This window comes from Bubalus kerabau, chromosome 1 (genome assembly GCF_029407905.1).
Source record: "Bubalus kerabau isolate K-KA32 ecotype Philippines breed swamp buffalo chromosome 1, PCC_UOA_SB_1v2, whole genome shotgun sequence".
In the NCBI taxonomy this organism is placed as follows: domain Eukaryota; kingdom Metazoa; phylum Chordata; class Mammalia; order Artiodactyla; family Bovidae; genus Bubalus; species Bubalus kerabau.
In genome coordinates, this window is record NC_073624.1 from 50701852 (window position 1) to 50728676 (window position 26825).

General features: G+C 47.8%; 2 protein-coding genes across 2 annotated transcripts in view; one reads left to right on the forward strand and one right to left on the reverse strand.

Moving 5' to 3' along the window:
- Nucleotides 1-26825, forward strand: part of SYN3 (synapsin III) — a 492105-nt gene that overhangs the window by 162229 nt on the left and 303051 nt on the right. The window lies entirely within an intron of this gene.
- The window catches only part of TIMP3 (TIMP metallopeptidase inhibitor 3), a 60215-nt gene that overhangs the window by 10000 nt on the left and 23390 nt on the right, over nt 1-26825 (reverse strand). Inside the window, exon 2 of the mRNA XM_055574740.1 lies at nt 4201-4283. Coding sequence (XP_055430715.1) covers nt 4201-4283 — 83 coding nt within the window. The remainder of the gene's footprint in view (nt 1-4200; nt 4284-26825) is intronic.

The window sequence follows — 26825 nt, forward strand, 5'->3', positions numbered from 1 at the left end:
TAGTCCTGATGAGAGATAAGGTCCCCAAAGATTAGAACATCCAATTCTGGGAACTTCCACCTTTGCTACACAGCCCAGCACCCCAGCCCCAGCTAATCTCCAAGTCTGAGCTTGTAGTAAGCTGCCTCAACATTTTAACACCCTCCCAGTCTCTCCTGTGCACACTCAAGATATACTTTAGAGGATGACCGGAGGCTCCAGAATTAGCATATGGGAGGGGGTCTGCCTGCCTTTCATCTGGTGAGAAATTTGGGGGTGAGAGGTTGGGAACTCAGAAAAGAAAGCGGTCAGATAGTGCAGCTCAAATTCTCACGTCTTCTGAGTTCCTTTAGCCGTGCTTTAAGGGAGTCCTTGCTTTCCCCAGCGGACTCTCTGGGTAGACTCTAATCCTCTAGAACAAAGCGCCCAGGGACCCGTGCCAAAACTCCTGCAGGCTCCCCTCCCAGGCCTCTTCCCTTTTCTTCCTACAAAGATTTTTTCCATACACCCTTTGCAAGTCAAGAGCTACACTGCTGGATGCTGCTGCTGCTAACTCGTTTCAGTCGTCTGCGACTCTGTGCAACCCCATAGACGGCAGCCCACCAGGCTCTGCCATCCCTGGGATTCTCCAGGCAAGAACACTGTAGTGGGTTGCCATTTCCTTCTCCAATGCATGAAAGTGAAAAGTGAAAGTGAAGTCACTCAGTCGTGTCCAACTCTTCGCGACCCCATGGACTTTAGCCTACCAGGCTCCTCCATTCATGGGATTTTCCAGGCAAGAGTACTGGAGTGGGGTGCCATTGCCTTCTCCAACACTGCTGGATGACAAACCCACAAACCCAAGCTAACCTCTTTTTGTTTCCTAGGGGAATTAGATACAAATGGCGTATTGCCAGGGAGCCCCCAAAGTGGGCGGGAAGGGTAAATCAGCCTGCTGCTCTGTAATCTCCTTGTAGGCAAAAACTCTAATTTCACTCTAGTCACCAGTTTCTAACTAAATGATCTTGACTGTTGTATAACCTTTCAAGTCTCACCTGTAAAGTAGAGGATAATGTTTATCTGTTTCATCGAGTTGTTGTGAGGACTGACCCATGCAAAGGCTTATCAGGATGCATGGTACACAGTAAATATTCTTTCATTGTTACTTGTATGGAGCCTTGTGTTCATTATAACAATTATCTTTGTATCCTCAGCTCAGAAAAGCACAGTGCAAAGCACAGAGAGGGCAGGGAGGAAGAGAGAAAGGAAGTGAGAGAGGGGAAGAAGGCCTACTCCTGCTCCCCTGCCCTGCACTGTCTCAGACTAGCCGACCGGTACCTGGAGACCAGCAGAATCCAGTGGCCTCTCTGGATGGAAGGGCAATGACCAGTTCTATGGTTTATCCAACAGTGGGCTGGTAGCAGGGACAGAGTTAACAAAGGTACTGGATGGTGGCTGATGATCGAAGTAGGATTTCAGGGAGATTTTGGGGAGTCATGTAAAGAACACCCAGGGTTGGGAAGGAGTCCTGACACCTCAGCTTTGGAACTAGATTTGCCTTTAATGAAATGTGTGATTCTGGGCAACTCATTTCCCTTTGAGCCTCTGTCACAAATAAGACAGGGAATTTTATTTTCTAATGCCCAGCACTCTGATCCATGACCTGGGTGAAAGATGGTGAATGAACAGCATAAGACCAGCATCTTGGGAATGGGTTTTTTTTTCCCTGAAGCAGATAGGTGAGCAAGTATCATTTGGCCTCTAAATGACGCCCAGGGGCTGTTCTTAGCCCAGTGAGGCAGGAACAGGACATTGTACCCACAGCAAGGCCTCTGGTGACCCTGGCATCCAGGCCATGAAGGAAGGAGAGGAGCTGGGCAAGCTTAGGAACTGCTGCCCCCAGCTCTTCCCCTCCCAGCGCTCTGCTAGCTGCAGAGCATCTCTCATAATGTGAAGGGCTGTTTCAGAGCAGACAGGGAATGCATCTCCTGAACCTCTGCCTTTGTCTAATCTGCTTTTGCATCTGCTTGCCAGCTGCCAGTGGTTACACAGTGGGTTTTTGGGTTGTTACTGCTCTTGTTGGTTCCCCCTCCACCCACTCTTCTTTCCCCATGGCTGTCTGAAGACATAAGCTGGTCCCATGACCAGGCTTGGGCAGCCAAGGGCAGCTGGCCAGGCCTGACTCTGGACATTACATAACCAGAAGGCTGTGGATGTTTCCAAAATTGAATCCAAAGCAACAGGTTCCGCAAACTCAGTACATCTAACCTCGGGCTTCAGGATGCAGGAATTATGAGGCCTGGAGGTCTGCCTCCGAGATGGCTGGGTACCACCCATGGCTGTGTCTCTCCCTACTTCTCAATCCTACCCACGAATTGTTTCCTGTACAGGGTTTCGGGCCAGTGGGTCTCACCCTCATTCCCTTATTATGTGGACAAGCATTTACTGAGTCCCTATTGGTCCCACTCTAATTGCTGGGAATGCAAATATGAGCACTGAGTTGTACCCAGGCTGGCAGTCCACTGGGACCTGGCACACCCCATCTCAAACTCCTGACTATAGTTCCTAAACATAGGGACCGCATCTCCCTTGTGGCCTCCAGAGTTCTTGGCACAGAGTGCTGCATGCAAGGAGGTGCTTAAAAAGTGAGGGGGAGGGATGATGGGCCAGCTGCCAAGCTGTTCAGGGTAGAGCCCCAGTCCTCTGTGCCAAAGCACCCAAACTAGCTCCTGCTTAGAAGCAACACAGTCCATGTCCCAGGGCACTTAGAATCCTGAAATGCCTAAGCCAGGAGGGCTCTTAGGAGTGCTAAGTCCAACCCCACACCATTCAGTTTAGTTCAGTTCAGTCGCTCAGTCGTGTCCGACACTTTGTGACCCCATGAATCGCAGCACGCCAGGCCTCCCTGTCCATCACCAACTCCCGGAGTTCACTCAGACTCATGTCCATTGAGTTGGTGATGCCATCCAGCCATCTCATCCTCTGTCGTCTCCTTCTCCTCCTGCCCCCAATCTCTCCCAGCATCAGAGTCTTTTCCAATGAGTCAACTTTTCGCATGAGGTGGCCAAAGTACTGTAGTTTCAGCTTTAGCATCATTCCTTCCAAAGAACACCCAGGGCTGGTCTCCTTCAGAATGGACTGGTTGGATCTCCTTGCAGTCCAAGGGACTCTCAAGAGTCTTCTCCAACACCACAGTTCAAAAGCATCAATTCTTTGGTTCCCAGCTTTCTTCACAGTCCAACTCTCACATCCATACATGACCACTGGAAAAACCATAGCCTTGACTAGATGGACCTTTGTTGTCATTCAGTTCAGTTCAGTTCAGTCACTTCAGTCGTGTCTGACTCTTTGCGACCCCGTGAATCGCAGCATGCCCGGCCTCCCTGTCCATTACCATCTCCCAGAGTTCACTCAAAGTCACGTCCATTGAGTCCATTAACAGATGGCAAAACTGAGCCCAGGAAAGGGGACAGTTCTAAAGCAAGTGAGCTCAGTGGAGGATGGAGCTGAGACTAGGGGCGGGCTCCCTAGGTTTCGAATCCTATGTGCTTTTCCTGAAGGCATGCTTCCTGAATGTGTTTCCTAATGCTAATGTGCTCACAAATATGCTCAGTTACATGAATATGCTTAGTAGATGATGCTAACTACTGGGGTGTGAGAAGACAGTTAAACCCAGGAAAATAGGGAAAGGGTGCAGTTCCTATTTTGGCTTGAGGTTCCTGTGATATAAGTTCAATGTAAAGTTTTAAGAGGTCAAACCTAGGTTATAATCTTAGTGACTGCTTAAAAGTAGGCATTATTTAATCCTAAAAAGTCAAACCTCAGGTGAACCCATAGAGACCATCTAGTCAACATTCCTAGCTGCCCCCATTTTATAGATAGAAAGACAGGCCCAGGGAGGGGCAGTGACTTAGCCAATAGCTCATAGTAACTAGATAACAGGACTGTCTGCTGTCTGGTTTCAGAGCCCAGCTTCTTAACAGCTGCCTCTGAAGGACTCCACCTGCCCTGGCTCTGGGATGAAACAGCCACCACCACCACCACCACCCTTCCCCTTCTACTGCCTCATCTACACCCTCTCCTGCCAGGAAGAGGGGCTATGGCTGGGGGTCAGATACCAAGCAAACACACACTCTTAAGTCCAGTTCCAGTTGCCTCCACTGTCCAAGACTCTCTGACAGAGACCTTGCCCCCTGCCCGCCCCCAAACCCTCCTGGAGCCTGGGATTGGGCTATCACTCACCTTCATCTGCTTGATGGTGTAGACCATCGTGCCAAAGGGCCCCTCCTTCAGCAGTTTCTTCCCTACCACCTTGGCTCGGATCACTGGAGAAAAAGGCAAGATAAACAGGGAGGTTAGGGAGGCCTGAACCATATGAGAGACCACATCTCAGAGCAGGCATCTACCTGCCCGTGTGCCTGGCATTGCTTTCTTAGTAATAGTGAGGCAACTGGAATAGATGATTGTGTTTATAAGAGCAAGAATTCAGATAAGAAACCCTGGGATGGGGGAGTAGGGGGCAGGGAGAAGTGGAGGAGAAAAGGGAAGCAGACATCTTTGGAGCTAATTTCCCTAAATGTTCATAATTTCTGTCCAGAAATTTCTAGGCTGCAGTCACCCCTGGAGGAGTGACTCTATGGTTTCACCATAATCCAAAATCTTCTCCTGTCAGTGCTTCCTGCCCTCTCCTCATTTCACCTCTGATAATCCCATGGTCTCTCAGACCCCTTTCTGAGCTCTTGCTCATTTGGGACTTCCTTTGCATGCCTATGTTTTGCCACATCCTGGTACATCCACAGAGTTGTGATGCACCCCAGTTTCCTTCCATGCCCCAGTTGGTACTGTGATAGGGCCCTTGGTACCCCGCAGTTAGATGGCATCGGATGGCGGCTCAGTGAGGGTGTGATAGAGGAAGAAGCAGTTGGGAGCTGGGGCTTAGGAGCCAACTGAACTTTCCCCATCCCAGCCCTATTCTTTATGGTTATCATGATTGTGGACAAGTACCTTTGTTTCTGGCCTCCAACTTCTTCTATAAAACAGGATAATAATGTTACCAGTTACCTGAATCGATTAGGCAAGTAATGCGTGTGAACCTCTTGGCACTATATCTTGGACGGAGTGTGTATTAGGTAAATGTTATTACTGTCATCATCATTATCATCATCATTGGCAAAATGAAATAGGCTGACCATGGAAGGATTGTTACTAGAAAAAAAATAGCTCCCATTTATCACATACCTTCTATGTGCAAAAGTACATTTTACTCTTCACAACTGCCTTACAAAGTCAGTATTAACATCCATATTCCACAGATACAGAAACAGAGAAATGTAACCACTTCCTCTTTCTGAACCTCAATTTTTTTATCTGTAAAGAGTATGTACCACCTATGTCAGGGAATGAGGATTGGGAATTGGAATGAGGATTAAACAAAACATCTTATGAAATTTCTTATTACAACATCTGGTTGAAGGGAGTTGCTCGGTAAATATTAGTTGATTATGAATATAAAAAGAATTAGATCCAGTATGACAGAGACTTTAAGAGAGGCATTTACTATATGCAGTAAGAACACAGAGAAGAGAGGGATTGTCTTGGAGATTATAAGAGGCTTCTTTTTCTATAGTATGTGAAGAAGCACCACCTAACAGTTGTCTTCAAATAGATCTTAAAGACTGAACTCGGAAATTGCAAAGAAGTTGCATTCATTGACTCAGCCAAAGAAAAAATTGTCTAATAACGAGAAGTAGCAACAAAGTCAGGGAGATCGAGGTGATGCCATCATAGCGTCAGACAGTGTCTCTATCAGAGGGAGCTGGATTCTCTCATTGAGTTAGCTGCTCAGTCATGTTTGACTCTGTGCAACCCCATGGACTGTAGCCTGTCAGGCTCCTCCATCCATGGGATTTTCCAGGCAAGAATACTGGAGTGGGTTGCATTTCCTGCTCCAGGGGATCCTCCTGACCCAAGGATCGAACCTGTGTCTCCTGCATTGCAGGCAGACTCTTTACTGTCTGAGCTACCAGGGAAGGACCTTAACCAGAATGGAATGGATTTTTGCATTTATAGTAGCCATGTTTGAATTACAGATTGAACTCTTTCAGTTCTAGGATCTTATCACTCTTTTTTACCTCAGGTTGCATTTAGCCCAAAAAAGAATAGATGCTCAATAAATGTTTGTCAAATAGGTTACCCTTCACACACACACACACACACACACACACACACACACACACACACCTGCCTATTCTGGTAAATCTGTTATCCTTCCCCATTTTGGATGTCCCACTGTGTTTCTCAGTCCATCGTCTATTCCCCTACTCCAGCTGAACCCTATCCTGTTTCTCCCCAGATGAGCTTAGAGTCTACTCTCCTAGTCAGACATGAAGTCAGGCCCCAGATGATTCAAGGGCCCCTCCAAACCTTAGCTGCCAGGGATGGCAAAACATGGAACCTATTGGCAAGTTTAGCAATTTAGGCAAGGCAGCTCGGTGTGAAAGAGGCAAGTAATTGTTTCCAAGTCTGCTGTAAAAAAAGACAGCTTGGCGAGATCCCAGGCCAAGCTCCCTAAAGATTCTGCCTCCACCTTTGTGTCCAACTTTGAAACAGCATCCTTGGCAGGAAGCCATCCTCCCAGAGGCCCCAGGGACTATTTCCTCTACATTAACTCCCACAGGCAGGTTGTAATAGCTTAACTGTTGGTCAGAAGGCATCTTTGCCAGGACTTTCCTATTGATTCTTCCTGAATTGATTTGGCCCCATCTTCTGCTGCTTCATTAATATAGAAGGTAAACGAAGGAGTGAGCCATTGGCTTGGGAAGAAAAAAAGCAGAAGGGATTCCTTTAAATAGTAACATCTACGCTTTCCTGGCTCAAAAATGGCTTGCCTTCGTTTAGACATAACATGTCATAAGCAGACCTGTATAAAGCTCGCTACTTCTGGAAGCTTCTGCATGCACAGGGAGCCAGTTCCTTCCTTACCCTGACTTGGTCTGAGCTTAGAATCTTTCACCTGAGAATAGTTCAGGGGAAAGTAAGTTTCTGTAATCGGGAAGCCACATTAACGTTTGAGCTCCATTATGTACAGCCTCAGGCAAATCCTTGTATCCCCAGAGCTCCTTCTTCCTAAATCTCTCTGACTGTCTTGGCCCAGTGCCCCTCACATGGCTTCTAACTGATGTACTTACTACTAGTGAAGAGCAGCATGACATAGTATTTAAGAGCCTGGTCTCTGGAACCTGACTGCCTGGGTCTGAATCCCAGCCCTGATGCTGTGTGACCTTAGGAAAGTTACTACGCCTCTCTGTGCCTTTGTTTCCTAATCTGTGACCATATCTCGTAAAGTTGCTATGAAGGTTAAGTAGTACAAACACCAAGGACAGTTTGTCGCTCATCCCAAACCCTATGTGTTTGCCATCACTATTATTAGTATTTCTGCCACTACCATGACTTCTGTGATGTGACCATCCTGAGCATCTTTAGGCTTCTAACATGCACTGTAAGCTAAGGCCTGGGGCTTCTCCTTAGGACGAGGAGAAAGACAAGCTCATCAAAATACTCTAGTCTTGTAAAATTTCATTGAGAGGTGGGGGAACAGACATTAACTGGTCAGAACAAAGCTTAACAGGTGATTTTAAGCCTGGGGCACTAACTCTATCGCAGGTGCCTATCTCATCTCATCATCCATATGTAACCCAAGAGGGACCTGCCAGGATCAAACAAGATCCCATGGTCCTGGTCCCAAAAGACTGAGGCAGGGATGACCCAGCACAGAGGCCACACCAAGTGTTTTCCATACAAAACTAAAATTGCATTAAACTGAACTGAAATAACATTCTGCTCTCACAAATAGATCTGCAAAGTCCGTCCAAAGTAAAATCACTGGCCAACACCAAATCCGCCTATTTGGTCAGTGAATTAATATGTCTTTATTTGCTTCGGTTTTTTTCTCTGCAATTCAAATTGTGTGCTATTTTGTACTTTCCTGTTTGGCAATCAGGATGCCCCCAAGGCATTTGCTGGCCTGGGGACCAGAGTGGACAGGGGAGGTGCAGGGAGGTCACGGTTCAGCAACAACAGAAAACAGTTTCCAAATTTGAAGTTGGCAGCAGGTCTGACCATTCCCACCACCTTGATGTGGCGGCTGGAAGCCAGCTGCACAGATGGGGTTGGCTGGACACAGGTCTTCTTTATTCTCCTCCCTGCTGGGCAGCAGCCCCCACATTGTCTCCCCAGTATCCTCCACCAACTGAAGCTACATGGGTGTGAACTGGATAGGCATCCGGGAAAATGGGTTGGGTACTGTTGGAGGTGACAACAAGAAATAGAAGTCCCGTTTTCCACCTCCAGCAAGAACCTTCTAGCAGGAAGACAACATTAAAATTTCATGGCTAGCACCAGTCAGAGAGGTGGGAGTGAGGTGTAGCCTGAAATCTCAGTCTTGGGGGCCTTTTATACTCTTGGGTTTCTGAGTATGTGGAGTTCAAAAGAAATAGTTTAAAAGCAGATAAGAAATTGACCAGGCTATATGTACTTATACCATTGTCATATAGATATTTAAATGTATGTGCTTGTGAGTGCTAAGTCTCTTTGCAACCGCATGGACTATAGCCCACCAGCTCCTCTGACCATGGGGTTTTCAGGTAAGAATACTAGAGAGGGTTGCCGCCATTTCCTGCTCCAGGGGATCTTCCTGACCCAGGAATCGAACTCTTGTCTCTTGTGTCTCCTTCATTGTAGGTGCATTCTTTTACCCACTGAGCCATTGGGGAAGCCCAAATGTATGTGGGGCCCTCATGAATATATAATACATCTTAGGATCCAGGTACAAACATGTATCTCTATAGAATTTTCTTTATTTCCTTTAAATAATTTTTTTATTTATTGGGGGAGGAATAATAAGCGCTTACAAAAACAAGCAAAACAAGGCACATCCCTTCCAGAAATAATTGTATGCTTCCTGCTCCCACCCATCCATGGTAATATAGACCACAAGCAGCATAAATTTTAAACGAAAACCAATTTTGATGCCAACAGGGTTCTGCTTCCAATGCAGCTTGCTGGTGTGTCCCGAAAGTGCACATCTGCTGTTCGTCAGCATATTCAGAGATTCAGAAAGGGGCCATGAGCTGGCCCTACCTCCTGTCCTCTTCCTTCCACCTCCTATCCAACCATCTTCAATCAAATCCAGACCTTTCTGCTCCAAACTGTTTGGAATTTGGCTAAGTTTAAGAGCAAGGATCCCTTACCTGAATTAATATATACCAAGGGAAGACCTTAGATTCTGCCTATCTTTTAGTATCCTGTCGAGAGCAGTACAGAGCCTCTCCATGATGTAGGAGTTGATTAAGCCATGTCGCAGTCTAGTGGGTGAGATACTACCTCTGACACACACACACAAAGTACCTCTGACACACATATACACTCTGCCCCATACCTGTCTCTCAAAGGCCCTTTTGCTGGCTTAATGTACAGTCTTTAGGACAACAGCAAGAATAACTAAGCCACATCTGGCCAGAAGACAGAATGAACTTCTGCAAAAGCAGAAATCACTATTAATGTCAACCCCAGAGAAGGGCTGTCCTGACAGCAGCAGGCAGGATGTAGGTAGGTACAAAAGCATGGACCCTGGGATCACCCATCTCTTGGGTCTGGACTTAAAGGAAGAGAGGGGTCTAGGAGTTTTAAAATGATGCCCACTCCCATGGAAGCACTCTAGAAATCAGGAAGGGGGGATGTCTGCAATCCAGCTTGTCTAATGGTCACCTGATGTTTATTCGCCAGTTGTCATTCTCAACAGGGTGACAGAGGAAAAGTCCTTTCTGAGGTCAGAGTACTCACAATAAAGGCAGTAAGCAAGAGATTCTATAGCCCACCTGTCTCAGCCACCAAGCAGTTCTCACTTCCTATGCATCATGGAGAGCCTGCATTTCAGCCTCTGCAAGTAGGGCAGCATCAGGCTCTCTCACTTCCCCAGCTGCCTTTCCACTAATGAACTGTCAGTTCCTTGCCTTTCTTTGCATCACATCAGTAAGTCTAGGGAAGAGGGAAGGAACTAGAATGCATTGGTGACAACTACCACGCATGGAAGCCCTCTGATGTGCCAAGCAGTGTGTGCATGTTATCTCACTCTATCCTCAAGGCAACCCTATGAGGTGACTATTATGGTCCCCATCTTCCAACTATGGAAAAGAAAATCAGATACCCTGAAAACAGTTTTGCGTCCCAGTGGGGGAAAAACTTGGTAGGCCCCCAAGAAAGCAGACTGGCTCCAATCTTTTCCATTAGATTTGTACTGACTGCAAAAGAGTTCGTACTTTTTCTGCAACTCCTCCCCACCCCCCCACTGTCAGTGCTGCTAAGAATCAGAGAAGACTGTCTCTAGGAGGAGCAACCCCTTTATAATCCCCTCTGACCCCCACATCCTCTGACTACCCACTTCCTTTCCAATCACTGACACACGTGTCCTCTGATTATTAACAGGAATCCATAAGTAATCACCATCAGCAGTATAACAGAGTATCATCTGTTAAGCACCCTGTGCTCCCCAGCAAGGCTTTCAGGGAAAAAGAAAAAAAAAAAAACAAACTTAAAAACCACAAAACCTACTGATCCATGAGGTTTCTCACAACACTATGAGCCTGAGGTTAATCAGAGTGATTAATTAGGTGAGGCAATGCACATGTAAAGAGGCACTTTGTAACCCTGAAGCTAAACAGATGATTTGTGGCCGTGTTGCTGGTGGTGAGGGCTTGTAGATTCTCAGATGTACTAACCAGAGGGAGACAACCAGGGACCCAAAAGATTCCTATAATTCAGCCTTTCCTCATTTACTGAGGGTCTTTAGCATCCACCTCCCGTGGCCTTTTCAAGCACCTCTTCAATTATCTGCTGCCTCTTCGGGGACACTTTGATGACACTTTGATGATGTTCATGTTTGAGGAAAGGGCCTTAGGAATTAAGGGTGGGAGGAAGCAGCGTATGGGATCCACCCTACCTGAATCCTTCTGGTTCCCAGTCTGTTTGTCATGGCCACCCCAAACTCCAAAAGCTCCTCTGGAAAAACTCAGAAGCTGAAAGGTCAGATCAGGAAAGCCCTATGGAAGTGACCATGATACACGGGAATGAACGTGCGCAGAGCACATGGCACCTGGATGAAGTTGTTGCCCTATCTCTGTGTGACCTGGGGCAGGACGCTTCCTATCCAACCTTATACATTGGTGTCATGATTACCAAGCTCAAAAGGTTCTTATGATGACCTCATGGCCCTCCCCAACTCTACCAAAACTGCTCTCACCCATGACCTCCATGGTACTCAGTCCAATCAGCAGAGGGTTCTTCACCCTCCTCTTACTCACATGCAGCCTGTGCTATTCATACCAGCTGTACAGCTGACAGCTCCCACACTTTTGCATCCTCCAACCCAGAACTCCCATGACCTTTGACTTATTTATCCAATATACCTGGAAGTCTAAGACAACATCTCAAATTCATCCCATCCAAAGCTGAGCCCTAACAGCCCTCACCCACACCTCGGCCTCCCATCTGCTTCCCCATCTCAGGAAGTGGCAACTGTCTCCACACCAGCACACCACCTCCTTCCTACTTTCCTTCATGCCAAACAAGCCACCGTTCCCAGGCCTTTGCCTTTGCAGCGCCACTGCTGGAGCACTTTTCCTTCAGTAGCCACATGACCCCCTCCTTCACCCCCTCCTGGCCTCCCCTGACCCCCTACATCCCTCCCCCAGGCATTCCCTATATCTGCCGGCCAGCCTTACGGTGCTCAGCACACCAGCCCCCATCTGCCGCATTATAGAGACCTTGTGTGTTCATTGATTGTCTCTCCCCACTAGAATGTAAGCCTCATGAGCAAGCAGGGTCTTTGTTCTATAACTACTGTAGCCCAAGCAACCAGAAGAGAGCCTGGCAGATAGCAGGCCCCCAATATGTATTTGCTGAGCACATGAAGCTAAAAGTGCCACCCACATGGAGGACAATTTGAAAAAAACAAAGCTCCTCTGAGCAAGTTCTGGCAAATGACCAAGTCTTTCGGAGACGTATGCTATCAAAAGGGGCTAATGGCAGGCCCCAGTTCACAGGGTCAGATAAACATCTGTCCAGTAATAGTTTATGGTACTAAGTTCACAGGGATCTGGAGATAAATGAAGCCCTGGAGGAACTTGGAACCGAGTTACTGTGAAATACGAAAGACAGGAAACAAGTGAATGGTATTCAAACCTGGCAAACACAGCCAGTATGCCCCAAAGAGGGGCAAAGCCTGTCCCAGGGAAGGGCGTCAGGAGCTCCGTAGAGGTGGCATCTGATTTGGGTCTTAGCTCATTTCCTGGTGAAGAGACTCAGTTTGCTTTATCTGAATCCAGAGGAAGTATAATAGAAACCTGGACCAGACTTGGTGGGGAGAGCCTAAGAAAAACAGCTGGGAGTGAGCAGAGTCCCAACTTTCCGGGAAGAAGGCCCTGAGAACTTGAGGGGTGCGGGCAGGCAGGGCAGGCTATGTGGAAAAGAATGCTCCTCAGAGAAGTCTCACAAATAGGCTTTTCCTGCATCCTGTCCTGGCCCCTCGAGGGCACTTCTGTCTGTCTATTTCAAAGGCCCTTTTTGTTGATGTCAAAGCCAAGGCCAGACTGTTCAGATGCACTCCCAATCAAGATAGGGAGTCTCCAGTTCAAAGCCTGTCCTGACTAACTCTTTCCTTTAAGTAAAAATATTAATCTTGGTTTTATTTAAGCAGGGTTTGTTTTTTTTTTTTTTTGGCAAGAAATAAACCCCTGCAGCTAAAAATAAACCTGAATACACACACACACACACACACACACACACACACACAGAAAAATCTGGAGGGCTGCAAATCATTTCAACCCAAGTTTCCATCTCAGGGAAAGCTATTAAAACCCAGAGGATATTAAAACCTCTTTCTGCACAGACTCTTGTTTCTCAGTGCCTGCCTGTGTTCTGAGGTCTGCCCCCCACCCCAGGCAAGGCTGTCCTGTGGATGCCCTGTCCTGGGACTCTTGGCAAGGGGCAAAGGGGGCTGGCAGGGTCCTAGCTCTCCTCACCTTGTAAGCACTGCATTTCTGCATGAGCAGGCCAGGAAACACAAAGGGGCCCCTGCTGACGTCTGTTGTATGTGAGATGAAGGGGCCAGAGGAGGGAGGAAAGGAACACAGTCCCAGAAAGGTCAGGTTGCCTGGAATTTAGAAGTTACTGAAAAGGGAACACAAACAAAATCTGCATCTCACTCCTGCTTTCATGTTTCAAATGGTGACCTCAATTTTAAACTTCTAAAAGGCAAAATTTAAGAATCACTAGCTGGGCACGTGCCTAGACGTGGTATCAATACATGTCATTTCCAATCCAACTACTTGTAAAGTCAGCTACTCTCAGTTTCTTCTAGTGGCCACGGCCACCTTGGGGGAAAGATAAGGATCATTTGGCCCAGGAAAAGCAAAGTCCCAGGACTGGCTGGTCCTTGAATTCAGGGCTGGCTCACCTGGAGCCTGATGGCCAGCTCTGAAGGGAGATGGTGTTTGTGTGATCTGGGTTTTCTAGGAGACCAGTAAGGCAGCTGCCCTAAAGTCCTCACCAAGCACAATTAGAGTCACAGAGGCTTTTGCTCTGAGAGTGCAATCAGGAAAGGAGTATCAATATCCCAAAGCACGGAAAGTGGGAAAGGTTGATCCTTCACCCACAGCCCCCCCCTCATTCTCCCAAGAACAAATAGCAGCAACAATCCCATCCTAAGGCTCCCTGGTTTCCCATCATTGACAGGATTGTTTTGAGGAGCTCAACAATGTATATACTGCTTCCAGAGCTGGGACCCTACCTCAAGACCTGCCCTCCACAGCCTCCATCACCCCACATTGCATTTGCCCCACTACACTGGCCTGTCCTGTAATGCCCCTTGTCTCTGTGAGGATGACTTTCTCCCTGGGCATCTGTCCACACAATCTTTCTTCCTGCACAACTCACCCAGCTGAAATGCCACCTCCTCCTGGAAGCTTTCTGTCCATCCCAGGCCACACCAGTCCCTCTTGTCTTCTGCTCAGCTTCTTTTCTTCCCACACAGATTTCCTAATAATCAGTTTCTGGTGCTCAGTGGCCTGTGTTATTAAACAGTGGGGGCTGCATCTGGGGCTCTAGAACCGAGTACAGTGCCTAGAATGTGGCAGGGGTCCCCCAAGAATGTTTGTTGAATGAAGGAATGGATGACACTGCAGGAGGGAATCAAAGGTAATACAATAAAGGGAGACAGGGATGGTTTTGTGTTCAGGCTGTTGAAGTGGGGGGTCCAGAGTCCCAACTCCTAAGGGTCACCCAGACAAGAAGAGGGGTGCAGGGAAAAGTGTGATCCGAGAAGCCAGAATGAGACTGAAGATTCACGGCTGAAGAGGTGAGTCACGGGGTCCTGATACAGGAGACACTGGTTAACACGTCTCTAGAGAGGGTCAGCACCCTAACTCCACCCACAGATGACAAACCCAGGGCCTGGCATCCTAACGGAGGTCAGTGGTACCCACCCCTCCTCCTTTGTCCCCCTTCTCCCTCCTCTTCCTCCTCTTCCTTTATCATGAGTGATTGGAATTAATTCATTCACTCATGCTATTCATTCAGATGTATTTGAGGGACTACATGCCTCAGGTCCTGTGCTGTGCCTTAGGGTCTGCAGTCAGCAGGTAGAGGAAGCCCCTATGTCACAGAAGCTTACTTCTATCTTGTGAGAAGAGAAGCCAGGTGGTCCTAGTCAGAGAGCCATGGGGGCGTGCAGCAGACACACCCGGCCAAGCGAGGCATACTTTCCATGCTTGGGGTGCTGACAGTCCCGTCCTGACCATGCTTTGCACAGCAAGAGCCTCAGCGATTCTAATCATGCTTGGTGAACACTTTGAGGTAGTTGACTCATGAAGATGGTCCTCACTCCCCAAGTGAGTCAGCCCTGAATCTAGCCCTGGTGGTGCTATGGATATGTCTGGGGAAGGCATCCTGCTTGAGCTGGGATCTAAGAAATCACCACAAGTCAGCCAAGAGAAAGAAAAGGAAAAGGTCTTCAGGTAGAGGTGGAACCAGAGGCAAAGGCCTGGAGGCAGGAGAGCCTAGCCCATTAGAGTGACAGGAAGCAGAGTTGAGACAAGGGGCAGGGGACAGCGAAATCCAAGAGGTAGGCAGGGATGCTTGGCTTGTTGGGGAGGGAGCCTTGTTCCAATACATGGCAATGTCATTTCTCAGATGGGATTTCAGTCTTTCAGGGCAGTGATGAAGACTTATCACTTGGTCCTGCCAGCAGACCTCATGATAACATGGGCCTAAATGAGTAGGTGCCAGAGCCTCAAGAAAGACCTAGAAAGACCAAGCCTTGCTTGCCCCACTAAGCATCAGACTCAACCAGTGAGCCCTTTTCAGTTCACATCCTATCTGTGATCTTCAAAGTTAAGATTTAATGAATCTGTATGCCCCACACCCTCCTCTCCAGCCCCTCAGCCTCTTCCGGGAGTTTTCCAGGGTGTTTTATCAGGCTCAGCACCAGTGTGTCCCAGAGTGCAGAGTGCATACCAGCCTCTCGAATGTTCTATCCCACTCAGTTCAGAGGTGCTGACCTGCTCACTGTCATGCAGGCACATGGGTGAGGGGTGCTCAGAACACCCCCCACCCGCCAAGTACTCCAGCCCTCCCCAGGGGCCCATGGGAAACTTTATCCCACACAAGAGGCTACCAGAATAGCAGCCTGGTCTTAAACTATGGCCCCTTTGAAGCAATGCCCAGAAAAATACCGTGCCGACGCATGGTTCTCAGAACTTGGAGCTCTCAGGTCAGGTCACTTCGTGAGACCAGAACAGCTGGCAACATCTCAGGAGTTGTCTACAGTATTTATCTTACTTTCTTGCTAATTGGGATGTGTTTGCTAGGAGAACTGGGCAACTCCAGGATGGGTCCTGGAGCAAGAAAGCCAAGGGACTGACTGCCCTTGTTTGCACACCAGACCTGCAGATGGCTCTTTGCAGACAGCGAATCTGCCCCCAAAATGCATCAGAGGCTGGTAGAAGACTTTGTTGTGGTTGCAACAAACAGCGCTGACATCTCTGGGGACTATACAGCACAGATGCCGAGAAGACCCTGGTGCTTTTATACCTTACTCATTGAGTAGCTCGTAAAACAGTGAAGGCTTCTCCCTCCTCTCTTCAGCTTCCCAAACTTCAGCCGGAAAGACTGTGGACACCAAATGGACACAGCTTGGAGGGTTGCAACGAAAGCAGGTGTTCCCTTGCCCCAGTTCACTCAGAATCTTTTCCCCGTACCCTCAGCTCACCCCAGAACCCAGGGGGAAGACCCTCAGACCAAAACAGGTGTGAGAAGGACTTGGCTATACCTCTTCACGCTCCAAGACAGAGATCAGGGACAGCTAATGCTGAGTGCATGGAAAAATGGCTAGAGATAAGATCTAAGTGCCTTTTAAGGAGGCCAGTCTCAGTTTTAAGAAAAATAAGTAGAGAATGCTAACTGCTGCCCTCTTTGGTCAAAGTGGGTAAGAGCAGAATTACAGTCCATCCTTGGTATTTTTGAACAACCTGCCCTGGCCTAACACTGTGATTGGCAGGGGTGTCAGCGGTAAAGAATAAGAGCACCTACCCTTTGAACAGTGCTTGAGCCTCTTGTTCATTCAATAAGTATTTCTTGAGTGACTACAACTTGCCAGGCTTTGTGTCCCAGGTGGAAACACATAGGAAATCAAATGTTATATCTAATCCTTGAAACTAACTTGCAAGATATACAGTATGATTTCTACTGGGTCAATAAAGAAAACATGGCTCAGGAGAGATAAGAAATTTTTCAGAGGTCATATGGCTAGGAATTCAGTCCACATACACCTGACAGAAAACCTCAGCCACCTTCCTACAACCTGATATTGTACAAATCTGGATATTCACCCAGGAAGTCAAACGCATCAGAAATTCAGAGAACATGAAAATCCTTAAGGCTGAATTATCAGAGAAGGACTTAGATATAAGACAAGATGCTGAAGTGGAGTTAACTTCCCCAAACAGAGTTAACTTCCTAAAGCCTTGTGGTCTGGGGGACAGGTGCACTGGTTTGAGAACTAGGAAAAGTAGGAAGGAGGAACAAGCAAACTTTTCTGGATACCTTATCGATAGCCCTGGTCTAACCCTGCTTAGCTGCAAGGCCTCAGGTAGTGTCATTCCCTTTGCATAAGACCTTCTGCTTCCCTTTATCTGAAACTCCTATCCATCTGTTATATTTCAACTATGTTTCAACTCAAAGGGCACAGTCTTGGAGAAAGCTTTCCCTGACCCCTCCCCCAACATCAGACCAAAACAGGACTCCTGTTAGGCTTATCATAGTCCCTGGTTTCTGAGTACATGTTTGTGCATTCATTTGAATAATGTGTCTTTCCACTCCTTCCTCCCCCACCTCACTAAACCCTGCTGGGACCATGCCCTGTTTGGCTCACCATTCTACCCCCAACACCTCACACCATGCCTGCAACATAGTAGGTGCTCAGTAGATAGTTTCTGGGTGTATAGGTGCTTGCATCTAGTCCTCGCTCCCACTAACCTTCCTCTGCTGTACAGCCATTCCACCCCTATAACTGGCTGTAACTTTGCAAAGTCAGTTCCTCTGCCAGGAGCTGACCAAGAAGAATGTTTGGTTTTGATAATGGAAAGAGAAGAAGAAGGGTGTTCCAGGCAGGGGGACTGTATGAGCAAGGGCACAGAGGTCAAACTGAGCCTGAAGTGTCAGAGGTCCCATGGCTAAGGGACCATGAAGACCTGGCTGGAAAGAAGCAGAGGAGTCCCCATTAGCTCATTCCAACCCCAGCAAATGTCAGGTTCTCTGGGTGACAGAAGCTTGAATGCAGGACTTCTCAGGACTGTCCACAAACTGGGCCTATAGACAATGATGCTACTTCTCTGTGCACAGGTCCTTGGTCCCCTGACCACTCCGCCCCCAGTCCTAGCTTGGTAACCTTACACTTAACTGTATTTAAGCATATGGGTGTCCTGGAGAAAGGATTTCTGAACCCAGCCCAACTCTTCCAAGCTGGGCCAGTACATAATTCTCCAAACCTCAGTTTTCTCATTCTGAAGAAAGGTGAATAGCACATTTGTGAGGGTAAAAAAATAATAAAGATGGAAGCCACCTGGCATAAAATTTTCCAAATAAACCCAAGTCCTCCACTTCCCCCACACCCATCACTTCCTGACACACAGGCTCATTCCCTCCCAGAAGAGTTGCCTGTGGAACAAGTGGGACTGATGAGTGTTAGAAACACAGAGAAGCCCACAGGCACTTTCCAGATCTTCTTCAGGTCCCTATCCAGCTGCCAGAATGGCTCCCTACACCAGACCAGACCAGTCATGTTTAGTGGTTCTGTGGACCACCCAGAACGCACCTCTCCTGATGGAGCATCTGTATTCTCCAAAAGAGGCCTGGCCCAATAAACAGTGCATGTGCTGGATCACAGCCAGCCCTGCTGCTGGATGCTGGGTGACCACGAGTACCCCCGTAAAGTGACCTCCCCCCACTCCCTCTGCTGTACATCTGAGGGTGGCCAGGGCTTTGCAGTCATGACATGACAACCAGAACTTCCTACTCAATCTGTCCATGGGCAACTCATACTAAAATGTTGGCTGAGATAGTCTCTGGAGCACATCCCCTATACCCACAGATATTGACACCTGGAATGACATGGAACAAACAGGGACACGTTTTCCTTGATATGCCAGTGCTTTTGGAGAATAAGTAATAGGAGTCTCAGAGATGAACATGTTTGCCAGACACTGCCATAAAAAAAAGCAGAATGGTCATTGGAGGCTGCGCACAGCTTTCCCTATTGATAAGAATACTGTTGTCATCAATTACAACACTAATTATAAGTCATAAATTATAATAAATGCCATCATCCATCAAGCACTTGCTAGGCACATTTATGCTCAATATTTGGATTATTCCATTTGAGCTTCATTAAGACTCGGTAAAGTAAGTGCTATCATTACCCTCATCTTGTAGAAACTAAGGCTTGTAGAGAATGAATAGGATGTGGTGGACAAAGCATGCCGGTCCAGGCAGCCTGACTCTGGAGCTGCTGTTTTCCACCACTGGTTCATAACTCCCTTCCAGAAGCACGTGTGTGACTGCAGTGTAGGGGGACAGACATATTTCTTAGGCCACAGACTCTAGATTGGTGGGACCTTCACAGTCACTCATCCTATCACGTCAGGGTTAGTCTGGCAACTATGTAACATCGCTGACCTAGGTTCCATGTTGAGCCATTTCTTGACTGTTCTAAAATTCTCTTTTACACTGCCTCTCTGTGGCTTCCTCCAACTAGCTGACATTTTGGGTTTACACAAAACAAGATATCTGAAGAGCATGGTCATGTGCCCTACATAGTCTCCAAGATAAGAATTTGCCTAGATTTTGATGGTTTTTCTCCAACTATAACATGATTCCAAGTCTCCTTCTCTGCCTCACTTGGGGCCTTGAGCTCCCCAATCGAGTTAGTGGAGGATGAATGCAGATTTCCCAGGGGCTGCTGATCAGTGTACAAAGTCAAGAGAGACCTCACCCTCCCCACTCTGTATGCTCTTCCTGATAGATCTACTTTGGTAAAGAATCTGCCTGCGAATGTAGGAGATGCAGGTTCAATCTCTGAGTCAGGAAGATCCCCTAGAGAAGGAAATGGCAACCCACTACAACATGGACAGAGGAGCCTGGTGGGCTACAATCCATAGGGTCACCAAAAGTCAGACATGACTTGGTGACTGAGCACACACAAATAAAGAACTCCACTTATTCTACTAACTGTTCTTTTTTGGTATGGAAGTAAAGAAATTTGGGCCGGGGGTGGGGGGTGGGGGGTGGGGGTGGGGGGTGGGGAGTCTTATTACATAGAAAGTATCAAGTAGTAGAAAGAGCCCTGGGCCAGGAGTTGGGAGATGGATTCTCTTTCTGGTTCTTCCACACATGTGCTCTGTGAGTTTGAGGAATCACTTTCTTCTCTGACAGTACTAGTTTTTTATTCTGAAAAATAAAGGGCTTGGATTATTATAATAAAGGGTCCTGCATGTCTTATAGGGCCCCTCACAACTTAAAGGGCTAAGGTTATTTTTCCATCACCTTATATCTCTAATTCATTCATTTCCTCTGAGTTCTACTCTATCCATTGGTAATGGGCCAGGACGTCATGCTCTCCCTGTTTACTGGGTCTATAATCATACTTCTGAAGAGTTGATCAAACCTGCGTAAGTAATTAGGATGCTTTAGGTGACTCTTCTGGCGTTGTTGTAAAAGTCCTTGTTAACCAGTTATCTGTCTGATTTGCAGTTGCCAAAACTGGGGACTGCAGCTTGGATGGAACTGGCTCCTAAGTCACCCACCCAGTCCATCAACTGCACAATTTGAGTCACCCTCACCAATCTGTTTTCTTTATGAGCCGTTATCTTATTTTTTTGTAGTAACATACTATTTTTCAGGCTGACAGTCCAGTAAAGAGTTTATTTCCAGGAATGTCAATAAACCTGGGATAATTTCAGTGGTTAAAGTCATTATGGGAGCACTGTATGTTAATGCCAGGTCAGGCCTCCTCCTCTGAGTGGCCCCATATCTACCTACAGAAGGAGTCTAAAAATGCTGAGAAGAAGGCTTCTGCCTTTAACCCCCCAATTGTATATTAATCCAAGATAAATAAAAATGATTCCAGGATGGCATCTCCATGGGGACTATGCTCTAATGACCTCACATGTACTAACTGGGGATATGCCACATCCATGAAGATAAAACTCAGTCACCCTTGCCCTGCTGGTTTAGTTTCACAGCAGCTAAGATAGTGATCTAATAGATGTGTGGATTCTCCAGCCCACTCCAGTGTTCTGAGTAACCTTAAACAACTCACCTCTCCTCTGGGTCCATCTAGGTCTCCTATCAAGTGTGATGGGGCACCATCTACCCCCATCTTCCCTGGATGGCTTATTTCAAATGCTCCTTGAGCTGCTCAGAAAAGCTGTTCTTAAAATAAGAGGGAGTTTCTTTTCTACCCAACCTGAACCCTAACCTCTTCCTGAAGGGTGTACTGTGAGGCATAGAAGCCTGCCACCTTGATCTCAACTCCAACCTCAATCCAGCCTGAACCCAGCCAAGCTCCATCCTAGCCCCAGAGGTTTCTATTTTTGAAACAGAAGGAATATTCAATATTTTTCACTCTGTCAGTATTTTTACCTTCATCTCTGTCCTCCTCCCTCCCGCTCCCACGCCCCTGGTTGTAGGGTTGGGGGGCGGGGGGGAGAGGGTTTTGTTTTTTTTTTAAAGACCAAACAAAAACAAAACCCGGTCCAGGCAAAGGCCAACAGATCATGATGTTCTGGGCGGATTTTGCTACGTGCCAGCAAAGACTGTCAGCAAGATCTACAGGAAACACCTTGCAGAATCCACTGGGAGAAGCAGAGGCCACCAAGAAGTGCAAGGCAGATACACTCCGATCCGTGTCGCTGGCTCTTGAAGCTGGGGTACAGGAAATGGCTGTGGGACTCCAGTTCGTCATGGGGGCAAACATATAACTGTGGCAGGGGTGCTGGCAGATCCCTCTGATATTTTCAGTTGGGATTTTAATTTGCATATCTCGTCCCAACTGCCTGTGCATGATCTGTGCAGAGAGGACCCAATAAAAAAGGTCAAAGGCAATTTCAGAAGGGTCTGTTGCAGGGTTTAGCAGATGCTACATTTTCTGTGAAAGAGAGACACGTCATGTAGTGGTCAAGAACATGAGGACTTGAGCAACAAAGAACCTAAGGTTGACTCTCAGTTCCAGCTTCTACAAGCTGCAGACTCTCAGACAAATCATTTGCTTCTGCGGGTTGTCAGGATGAAGTGAGACCCTGAATATAAGGAACTCTGCATAGTGCCTGGAAAGCCACAAGCTTGATAAACGATGGTGGTAATTGTTGTTTCATGAGAGGCCCCCTTTCCCAAGGCAGTGAAGAGGCTGGAGGACAGCAAGAGAGAGAAAGAAGCGGTTCCAAGAAAAGAGAAAAGAAAATGTAGAATACTAGCCGAGCCCCACATGGGGCATGGCGAGCTCACAGCCTAGCTGCCAGTCTTCCCTTCATGAGACATTGGCTGCCCCACTTACTCTTGTTCAGGGCATTGTGATTTCAGGTCAGGTTGAGCAAGGGGCAGTGACTGGTATCAGTCCAAGTGGAATGAACGCCCCACAGCCGTGCAGAGAGGCCCAGCAGGAGGCAGCAGGAGGAAGCATTGCTAGAAATGCTGATGAGTAATTAAGTCCTTCTGGGTCACATCTTGGTCCCTCTCTACCCAGAGGTGGGAGGAGTTTGGATGGGCCTGAAGTGGTCGGTCAGAGTGTGGGGGTAGCCCCCAAACCTTCCTTGCAGAGAAGCTGTGTGTATGGGAAGCCAGTCTTGCTGTGCAGAGTGAGGATTGGGAGCCATGGAGTTGGCAGGCCTGCTTGGGCTGGGGTCAACGACCAGAGCCCGGCATTGTTCTGGCCGGAGGGGGGAACGGCCCGCAGCCAGCGTCCTGTGGGGAGGCCGTGGTAGAGCAAAAGGCCAGATGCAGTCCAATTAGGGTCTGAAGGAAACCGGGGTCGTTTTCATGAAACAGGAGGCGGGTGGCCCTGCCATGGTGGGGACATTGGATGCTGGCTAGTCGGAGCACCTAGCACTCATCAGTCACAAGGTCAAGCGGCCGGCCTGAGTGTGGGTATACAGGAAATGCCAACGCTGCCCCTGCCCCCGCCCCCGTCTGTGCTGTAATGAAGTGCCAATTGGGAGCCTGCTGGGCAAAGGGAACATGTCTCCACACTCCATCCGCTATTTGGTAACAATTACTGGTATTCTTTCAGCACCACCAGGACACAGTACGCTGGGGGCAATTCTTTGAACCACTAGGCATGATCAAGAAAGGAAGGATCAGATCAAAGAGGGCATCGGTTTTAATGTTCATCACAACTCCTGAATCTCTGGCTTGGGACTGGAGTCAGCAGTGGTAGGGACGGGGGCCCACTCAGAAGTGCTGCCCAGCTGAAATGCGCAGTTCCTTTTTTATCCCTGCCCCCTATTCAGCGGTGCACTCTGGTGTGTAGAATTGGTGCCAGTTTCAGCTGGTCCCTCGTGCCAAGTGCAAGTCCACTATAGAGAGCAAACCAGTGGTCTCTTCTGACCCCGCAAGGCAACTTCTGGGGTAGTGGGGAAGTAAGGAATGATTGGTCCCCCAAGATCCTTGTTTTTGTCCTGCCATTTCCTTCCCTGAGGACCCCTAATAAGAGAAGAGTGCATTTCCTCATGTGATTATCTCCCACAGCTTGGCCCTAACACCCCCCACCTCTGCTGGCCCCAGCACTGAATCTGGAAAGGGTCAGTGCAGTGTGCTGAGGGAGCCAAACACATGGAAGCGATGCGTGTGGGAGGGTGATGCATGCTGTCTCCCAGGGCCAGTCTGGCCAGTCTGCGGTGGGTAGACAATCAATCCCAGCTGGGTTGCAAAACCATGGTGCCAGCCACCTGGACCACTAACCACAGGGCAGCCACATGCAAGTCAACCCCATCCCTGGGCCTGTTTCCCCAACTGGGAAGCAAAGATTTTCCATCAGTTCAGTTTAGTCGCTCAGTCGTGTCCGACTCTTTGCGACCCCATGAATCGCAGCACGCCAGGCCTCCCTGCCCATCATCAATTCCCGGAGTTCACTCAGACCCACGTGCATCGAGTCAGTGATGCCATCCAGCCATCTCATCCTCTGTTGTCCCCTTCTCCTCCTGCCCCTAATCCCTCCCAGCATCAGAGTCTTTTCCAATGAGTCAACTCTTCGCATGAGGTGGCCAAAGTACTGGAGTTTCAGCTTTAGATTTTCCATAGTGGCCCTTAAGAAATCTATGAGTCCATATGGCCCTGCCTGTGGTCTGAGAAGTTCATCTAGGTGGGCAGGAGAGGCTTCTTTAAATTCTGGTCCTTCCTTCCCGGATACTCACCAGTTGGCGAGTGGCTGGATTGCTGACCTCCTTCAGAGGCTCTACCGCGGCAGCCAACAGATGGCAGAATCTCCCAGAGGCCTGTGTCTCTGAAAGATCTGTTGCTTCACATCAACAGAAAAGAATGTTGTCCGAGAGGCTGTCTGCTCCTAAGTGGCCCTGTAAGAACCCTCTTTCTTGAGTTTTGCCCACTCTAGGCTGGAACACAGGTATTAAGTTGGAGTCCATCATTGGCCCTTGCTAGCTGTGTAAACTGGGGCAAGACTCTTCACTTGTCTGAGCCTCAGTTTCCTCATCTATCAAAAGAGCATTCATTCCTACATTTAACAAATATCAGGGTTGCAAGTATGTTCTAAGCACTGAACCAGACAAATGAGGTCTCTACTGTCTGGGTGCTTAAATAATGGTAGAGGAGACAAAACAGCAAACAACGATCCAATAAGGTATCAGGTACTAGGAGAAAAGGAGGTAGAGAATGGGAGTAGTGGGTGGTATTATAAGACAGGGTGGTCAGGCAAAGCCTCTGGGGAAGTCACACCCAAGCTGACACCTTCATGATGTGCAGAAGCCAGCTTGTGAGAATCTAAGGATACTGTATTCCAGGGACAGAGGACAACAAGTTCAAGGGCCATGAGACAGGGACAAATGTGGAGCACAGAGCATTCAGGGAACAGCCAGAAGGCCAATGTAGCCACAGCAAGGTAAGGGGAGACAAAGGCCAGATCCTGTATAGCATTCTAGAACTCATTGAGTTGGGAGGCCACTGGAAGGCTTTAAGCAGTGCATTACCAAGATCAGATGACACATTTAAAAGGTCAGTCTGGCGGCTTTTTGGAGAATAGAGTGGAGGGAGGCCTGGAGTGAAAGCAAGGGAATTGATTATAGTCATCACCACCCCTTCCCTGCCCACTTCCCAGGGTCACTTCAGGCTCCCATGAGATTAATGCTGACACCTAGAGAAGTCCAGAGGCACGAGGAGCAGCATATATCCTCACATGTTTTAAAATCCATTTTTACAAGTAGGAGCTTGCAGGGCCTGGCACCAGCTACTTGGAACCATGTCCCTGTATGGATTTCAAGGAAACAGGGTAGGGCGGCAGATTCTGCCCTGCCTGAGCTAGGCAGCTGTCCGGTCCAGATGAGCTCACATGTTTAAGCCAGGAGCTTTGCTCTCAGCCCCGCCTGACTCCGTTTTCCCTGCTGGTGCCAGTCGGGGGTAAGCTAACACCCAGCAATGGAGAGAAGCTGACACTCCATGCACACTCACTCGCTGAACTCCTGGCAGAAGCTCCTCTCTCCTGGCCTCACTTTCAGGACTGGGAAGGAAAGAGCAGGAAAGCTCAATGTTTGCTCACTTAGGGATTTTTAATTTCAGAGTGGATCCCTCGTAAGGATCCTTGCAAGGGTCATGATCTGCAGAGCCACTCCCCCGAGAGAATGTCCCAGTGCTCAGAGGAAGTGAAGAGGAGGAGAGCTTGGAGGCATCTTGGCTTCCAGCCCTCTTCCTTCTGCTGGGGTTGGGAGCGCTGCCTTGGAAGCTGGAGCTCTGGATTCAAGTCCCACCTCCACCTCTAGATTTCCTCAAGTGTGGAGTAAGAGAGTTAGAGTGGCAGTACCTTCTCAGAGCCGTTGGGGGGCCCAGTAGGAGAGCAGACGTGAAGGGGCCGGACTCCATGCCTGCCTTCATTCACTCACTCACAGGCCGGGCCTTCTGGGCTGAATGGTGGACACTGGCATTTAGTAAATATTTTGGGAATCTGAAGATGCATAGTAAACTGTATTACAGCTAAAATGTAATAACTGTATTACAGCTAAAATGCCAGGGAGTTCAGAGAGGAGAATAATCAATAAGATGACTTGTACTGAGTATACAGTTTAAAAGAAATTATGTGTTAATATCTTGGGACCTCAGTTGCCTGTCATCTGTAGACTGGGGGCACTGGAATTTCCCAAGACCTTACAGCTGGAATTTGGCAAAATGAGATCAAGGTATCTATTTTTCTGCTGTAGCTCCTGGTCCACACACTGCCTGCAAGTTTTCTGGGGTTTTACCCAGGCTTTTTATTATCTTACATTCTTTCTTTCTTACAGAAGTAATGCAGCTTTACTAAATTAAATTTGGGGGGAAAAAAGAAGGAAACAAAAAGAAAACTATAAGAATTTTTAAAACCTGCACTGCTCGGTTGCAACTATGCTTCATATTTATGTTACCTTCAGTCTTTTTCCTCATATAAGCCTATGGATATAGGTTTCCTCCCCACCCCAGTCATAGAATCATACAGAACAAACTTGCTGGTGATCTGAGTTTCTTTTCAGTCCTAATATATCAGTCCATCTGGGTCTGCCTCATTCCTTTGAAGAGCTGTATTGTTGCAGTCGTGTAGATACTGCGCTTCTATAAGCAATTCTGTGATAAACATCCTTGTGTGTTCATGCTTGTGTATACATACATGTATATACATATAGATGTTTATGCACATATATAAACATGTATTCACATACACATACACATCTTAGCATACTTACCTGATTATTTCCTCTGGATCTAGAAGTTCTCACCACTTTTTAAACACATCATTTTGATGCTAATTCAGTCCAAATCAGCACATCTTTCCTACTCATAAGCTAGCTACTCTGCAGACATCTAAGCCTCACACGGCATAACTAGGAGCATCAGGCACAGTTTCTCAGGTCCTACGTCCTCCCATCCCCTCTCCCATAGCCCCTGTCTTACCTAAGCCAGCCAGTAATCAAGTTGGAAGGACATCCTGAACTTCCTGAGTCCCATCCCTCTTCTGCCTCATTGGGGAGGCCTGCTATTTCAAAGCTTTTACAAGGTTTGAGTAAACATCT